This window comes from Nicotiana attenuata, unplaced genomic scaffold (assembly GCF_001879085.1).
Source record: "Nicotiana attenuata strain UT unplaced genomic scaffold, NIATTr2, whole genome shotgun sequence".
Lineage (NCBI taxonomy): Eukaryota > Viridiplantae > Streptophyta > Magnoliopsida > Solanales > Solanaceae > Nicotiana > Nicotiana attenuata.
In genome coordinates this window covers 6,901-13,794 of record NW_017671430.1, presented here as the reverse complement: position 1 = coordinate 13,794, position 6,894 = coordinate 6,901, and the positions used below count along the sequence as shown (strand labels likewise).

General features: G+C 45.6%; 1 protein-coding gene across 1 annotated transcript; it reads left to right on the top strand.

Annotated features, from left to right (window-relative positions):
- The first annotated feature begins 686 nt into the window (after nucleotides 1-686).
- On the top strand, nucleotides 687-1,690 carry LOC109208244. The gene is made up of 2 exons (XM_019371317.1): nucleotides 687-1,165; nucleotides 1,354-1,690. The coding sequence occupies exons 1-2, from the start codon at nucleotides 687-689 to the stop codon at nucleotides 1,688-1,690; spliced, it is 816 nt and encodes a 271-aa protein (XP_019226862.1).
- Nucleotides 1,691-6,894: the final 5,204 nt, after the last annotated feature.

Genomic DNA, 6,894 nt, shown 5'->3' with positions numbered 1-6,894 from the left:
AGACTTTGCAAGAGACCTGCGAGAGGTTTAAGGGCATGTTGGTGGAGTTCCCTAACCATGGCATTCCAGATCAGATGCTGGGATAGAGATTCTATATGGGTTTGGCTGACAGTCTGAAGGCTAATGTAGATGCTTCTGCCGGGGGTGCATTCTTAAGCAAAACTTTCACAGAGTGCAAGATTCTTCTTTACAATATGTCTCAAAATTTAGGCTGGATGACGAGAGACACAACACTCACTCCAATAGTGCATTCTGTCGCTCTGGACCCAAACAACACACATGCAGAAAACATAGCCACTCTTATGACCCAGATGAGCTTGCTGACAAAGAAAATCGATGAGATGGGAACAAAACAGGTGCACATTGTGGATACCACAAATGGAGGCTTGTGCACTCCTTGCATAAACCAGTCATATGTGTGCTCGTGGAGTGGGGAGAATGACAACCAGGGATTCACAGAAAACATGAATTATGTCACTAATTTTGGAGGTCAGAGGCAAGGTGGGCAGCAATGGGGACCAACAGCAAACCAGCAGTACATACCGAACCAGCCACAACACAACCCCAATCCAGGAGGAGCATGACCACAAGGCCAAATCATACCTTATCAAAGGCAACATGGCTATAATCAGCAACACCAGCAACAGTTGACCTACCAACCACCTCATCAGCAGTAGGATAGTAACATGATCGAAATCAGGGGTATGCTGCAACAACTCATTGAGACAAATGGAAAGATGCAAGAGAAGTTAGCTGCACATGATTCAGCAATCAAAGGCATTGAAACTCAATTGGGACAGCTATCTATGGCCTTGAACAGTCGCCCACAAGGAACATTGCTCGCAGATACAAACGTTAATCCAAAGGAGCAGAACCCGAATCAGCTCATGGCAGTGAGTCTCAGGAATGGGAGAGATTTAGACAGGGAGCAAGAAGTTGCTCAATCCAGGAGAGAAACAACGCCAACTACTCCAGCTGCTCCAGTTACATTAGAGACCGATGAGTCGGCAGAGCTCACCGAGGTTGTAATCGGGAAAGCACAGGTTGACAAGGGTAAGGAGAAGGAAGGTGAACAACTCCTAGAACAGCTAGTAGAAAAAGCTTCCCGCAAAGAAAAGACGCAAAGCAGTAGGCAGAGGTTGATTCCTGCACCATTCCCTCAGAGGTTGGCAAAGCAAAAGAAAGATGATCAATACAGGAAATTCATGGAAATGCTCAGACAAATTCAATTGAATATTCTGCTGATGGATGCTTTGAGGGAAATCCCAGGGTATGTAAAAATGATGAAGGACCTGATGTCGCAAAACTTTGACTTCCAGGACTGTCCACTGTAACTCTGATGCAGACCTACAGCGCGGTAGTGACAAGACCTATGGCTCAAAAGGTGTCTGATCCAGGTAGTTTCACTATCCCATGCACCATTGGGAGTTATGTTTTTGCTAAAACATTGTGTGATGTGGGAGCTAGTATAAACTTGATGCCCTTGGCAATCTATACAAAACTCGGCATTGGCAGAGCTAGACCGACCTCAATGTTGCTGCAACTGGCTGATCACACAATGAAAAGACCGACCGGAATTTTTGATGATGTGCTTGTTCAAGTGGGGAAATTTGTATTCCCCGCAGACTTCGTCATTCTTGACTGTCAGGTGGATGAAAGGATACCAATCATTCTGGGCAGGCTATTTTAGGCCAATGGGAGAGCATTGATTGATTGTGAGACTGGGGAATTGAAAATGAGGTTGAACAATTAAGAAATCATATTCAATGTTCAACAATCTATGAGGAGACCTAGCGAATTTGCAAATTGCTCACTAGTGGAGGCCGTAAATGTGATACTACAAGAGGAGGATGAGACTATTAATGTCAGGGATCTGTTAGAAGCTTGCTTGATGAATCTGGAACATATGGATGGTGAGGATTTGGCAGAGTGGGTCATGGCTCTCGAAGGTCAAGGGTTCTGGGAAAGGGAACCCCAGTTCGAGCCCCTACACTTAGAAGAAAGAACAACACCACCTGCGAAACCATCGATAGAGGAGCCACCACAGTTGGACCTGAAACCGCTTCCAACTTACCTCAAGTACGCTTTCTTAGGTCCTAATTCTACTTTACCTATTATTATATCATCTGGTTTGCTAGCTGTGCAGGTAGAGCAACTCCTACAGGTGTTACAGGAATGTAAGACTGCCATTGGTTGGACCATGGCGGACATAAAGGGTATCAACCCAGCTTTTTGTATGCACAAGATTCTCCTGGAAGAAGGGCACAAACCTTCCAGAGAACATCAACGAAGGCTGAACCCGAATATGAAAGAGGTGGTGAAGAAGGAAGTGATCAAATGGTTAGATGCGGGTATCATCTTCCCCATCTCTGACAGCAATTGGGTCAGTCATGTCCAATGTGTACTGAAAAAGGGAGGAATGACAGTAATACAGAATGAGAAGAACGAGCTTATCTCAACTCGTACAGTCACGGGGTGGCGGATTTGCATGGACTATCGGAAACTGAACACAGCCACCCGGAAGGACCATTTCCCCTTGCCTTTCATTGACCAGATGTTGGACAGGTTAGCTGGGTGATCCTACTTCTGTTTCTTGGACGGATACTCGGGGTATAACCAGATCTCAATAGCCCCGAAAGATAGAGAGAAAACGTCCTTCACTTGTCCGTATGGCATCTTTGCCTTTCGGAGAATGCCCTTGGACTTTGCAATGCACCGGCTACATTCCAGCGGTGCATGCTAGCCATTTTCACTGACATGGTTGAGGATATTATGGAGGTGTTTATGGATGATTTCTCCGTGGTGGGGGATTCATTTGAAGATTATCTTCACAACCTAAGAAGAGTGGTCAAAAGATGTGTGGAGACAAATCTAGTGCTGAATTGGGAGAAGTGCCATTTTATGGTACAAGAAGGAATAGTGTTGGGGCATCGAGTGTCCAAAAAGATAATTGAAGTTGACCAAGCCAAGGTTGATGTGATTGAGAAACTGCCGCCACCCACTTCGGTAAAGGCAGTGAGAAGTTTCCTGGGGCACGCTGGGTTCTATAGGCGGTTCATTAAGGATTTTTCCAAGATAGCTAACCCCTTATGTAAGCTGCTTGAAAAATACCAGCCCTTTGTGTTTTCTGATGATTGCAGGTTGGCCTTTGAGGAGCTGAAAAAAAGATTGGTGACTGCACCCATCATTGTTGCACCCAACTGGGAGCAACCGTTCGAGCTCATGTGCGACGCCAATGATTATGCTATAGGAGCAGTCTTAGGGAAACGCAAAAACAAGATGATGCACCCGATTTACTATGCAAGCAGGACGCTCAGTGGTGCACAGCTTAACTATACTATCACGGAAAAAGAAATGCTCGCTGTAGTGTTTGCCTTCGACAAATTCAGGTCGTACTTAATTGGCTCAAAAGTTATTGTTTATACTGACCATGCCGCAATTAGGTACTTGATAGCAAAGAAGGAGTCAAAGCCACGCTTGATTCGCTGGGTTCTTTTGCTACAAGAATTTGATCTAGAAATTCGTGACAGAAAGGGGACGCACAATCAAGTGGCAGACCACCTCTTGAGGTTGGAAGGAGCAGAAAAGAGAATGGAGGTTGAAGATATCACAGAGACATTCCCGGATGAACAGTTACTTGTTGTGACAATGGAGGAGGCGCCATGGTATGCTGATATTGCTAATTACTTAGCAAGCGGTATTGTACCTTATGATCTCTCCTCAATTCAAAAGAAAAAGTTCTTCCGTGATTGTCGATCTTATTATTGGGATGAACCTCTACTTTTTAAGATATGTGTTGATAACATGATCCGGAGGTGTATCCCCAAGAAAGATCAACATTCTGTTTTGCAGGCTTGCCATGCTTCACCATATGGTGGACACTTTCGAGGAATTCAGACAGCAGCTAAGGTGTTGGAATTGGGTTTGTATTGGCCAACCCTGTTCAAGGACGCCCACTCTTGGGCCAAAAGTTGCGATGAATGCCAAAGGACAAGCAACATTTCTCGCCGTCACGAGATGCCAATGACCACAATTCAAGAGGTGGAGATTTTTGACATGTGGGGGATCGACTTTATGGGGCTGTTCGTCACCTCGTATGGTAACAAATATATATTGGTAGCGGTTGACTATGTCGCCAATGGGTCGAAGCAGTGGCTCTCCCAACCAATGATGCAAAAGGGGTAGCAGGCTTTCTAAAGAAAAACATCTTCACACGTTTTGGCACCCCGAGAGCTATAATCAGTGATGGTGGAACCCATTTTTGCAATAGAGCATCGCACGGCTATTGGAAAAGTACGGAGTTCTTCATAAGGTGACCACCCCTTCACCCACAGTCGAGCGGGCAAGTTGAAGTGTCAAATAGGGAAATTAAAAGTGTCCTTACAAAAATAGTGAATGCAACAAGGAACGATTGGGCGAAGAAGCTGGATGATGCATTGTGGGCGTACCGCACAACATTCAAAACTCCAATTGGTATGTCACCGTACAAGTTGGTGTTTGGAAAGGCATGCCACCTTTCGGTAGAGCTCGAACATAAAGCACTTTGGGCATTGCGGCAGTTGAATTTGGATATGGAGACCGTAGGCACGAGCAGAGTCACTGGCTTACATGAGCTCGAGGAATTTAGGTTCCAGGCATTTGAGAGTGCTAGACTATACAAAGAAAGGATGAAACTAATGCATGATAAGCACATCTTGGATCGGAACTTCAAACCCGGAGATCTAGTGTTGTTATACAACTCGAGATTGAGATTTTTTCCGGGTAAGTTGAAGTCCCGATGGTCAGGACCCTTCAGAGTGGTGCAAATGTTCTTAAGTGGAGCTGTGGAGATTGAATCAGAAGATGGGACAAATAAGTTCACGGTGAATGGGCAAAGGTTGAAACATTACCTTGGAATGGCCAAAGAAAATAGGGATCGAGTGGTAATAACTTTGGAAGAGCCCCAGTACGCGAATGAGGAGTGATGATCAAAGCCTGCATCGTGCCGCGACGTTAAATCAGGCGCTTCATGGGAGGCAACCCATTGATTTGTTGTATTCGTCGGGGTTATGTAAGTATCCCAGAGGTAGGTACAAAAAAAAATTTGGACGTCTAATCCACGGCCGCGAATTGACCGCGGATAGACCGCGAACTCTGCAGAGTTCTGTCCGCGGCCGCGGATTGACCGCGGATCTGGGCGCGAATTAGGCGACATCAGGTAAGTTTTTTTAATTATTTTTTTATTTTATTTCCCCAACCCCTTCACCCCCCTTTTAATTAGTTTTTTTTTCTTCCTTTTTAATTAACCCCCCCCCCCCATCTGCATTTCCCCTCTTCTCTTTTACTCCTTCTCCTAACACACAACATAACAAAACAAAAACAAAACCCTCCCCCTTCCCCAATTTCTAACGAGTTCCCTCCCCCCTCTCCACCAAATTCCTTTCTCTTCTCCCCAATCTCTACTCACCCAATCTTCCATCTCCGTTCATCACAAGGTTCTCAAGTAAGTACAAGATTCTACTCCCTTCTTTTAGTTTTTTTTGTTTTGTTCTTTTCAATTTTGTTTCTTTTCTTTCCGTTCTTTGTTTCTTATTTTGTAGTTGTAAGAAAGTAGAATTCTAGGTACTCTTATTGATGTGTAATTGTTAGTATAATTGTGATACGTGAAGACATTAGGTTGGTTGGTTGGAAAAATATTGTTGAGTGGTGAGGAATGAGGGTTTAATTGGGTCCTTTGGTACATTGGGGGACATATGCACATGGAGTGTTTGTTGAATTGCCCCAATGAACTTTATAGTGTAAATGGTGACCCAAGGGACGCGTGAAGTCTGAGGAACCACTCTTGGGTCACCTATTCTGCTGATTTTTGATAATTGTGGTTGTAGTGTAGGTACAATGAGATCTTCAAAGAAGAGACGCACTACCGGTGGTTCGTCCCTGTGACGGGCATCATCCAGTTCAGGGCAGTTTGATAACACCCGGTTTGTCTCTAGAGATGACCAAGACCAATTCGTTGAAAAGGGTATTCGAAAGCCGGTACCAGAACGGAGAATTGAAAGAGGCTCCCTCCAGGCTGAGTGCCCCAATATGTTTAGGGAGCTGACCAGGCGCAGGCTCGACATCTTCTTCGAAGAGCCGGAGGATGGTAATTTGCTGCTTGTTAGAGAGTTCTACGCCAACTGTCCCGAACATGAGGATCACGTTTGCATGGTGCGACAAAAGAGGGTGAATGCCTCGATTGAAGTGATCAGGCGAGTGTATCGCTTGCCTGCATTTACTGGGGAGAGGGATTACTATAACACTTACAAGCGAGAACCTACACAGTGGGAATTGTTTTTCCAAACTATCTGTAAACCAGACAAGGAGGTACTATGGGTTACTCAGGGATCGAAGTTGCACTCCTCCTCACTCATCTTTGAAGGCAAGTGTTGGTTGTACATCATCAACAGTCGACTGCTGCCGTCCCACAACACCACTGAAGCCAATGGACCGCGAGCTGCTTTGATCTGGTGCTTTATGAATGGCCATGATTTTGATGTGGCCGAGGTTATTCACTCGGAGATGTTCACCCGTTCACCACTGCGGAGGTATGGCTTCTTTTTCCCATCTCTGGTCACTCAATTGTGTCGGGCTGTAGGGGTAGCAGAGAACCCCCATCTAGACGGCAAGGTGAAGAAAAAAACCATGTTCCGAGATTCCAAGGTGACCATTGGGAAAGAGGCAGTGGCAGCCAATTCAACTGATAGTGATAATTCTGAGGCATCCGAGGAGGGGGATGATGAACAAGACGAAGTGGGGGCTGCATCACCCTCCCATGAGCATGTTGTGGAAGCCGAAGGGCCATCCGGGGTTGGTCGGATTACACGGCTGGCAGCATTAGAGCAGGAAATGGCAGGGCTGCGGACTACAGTCACA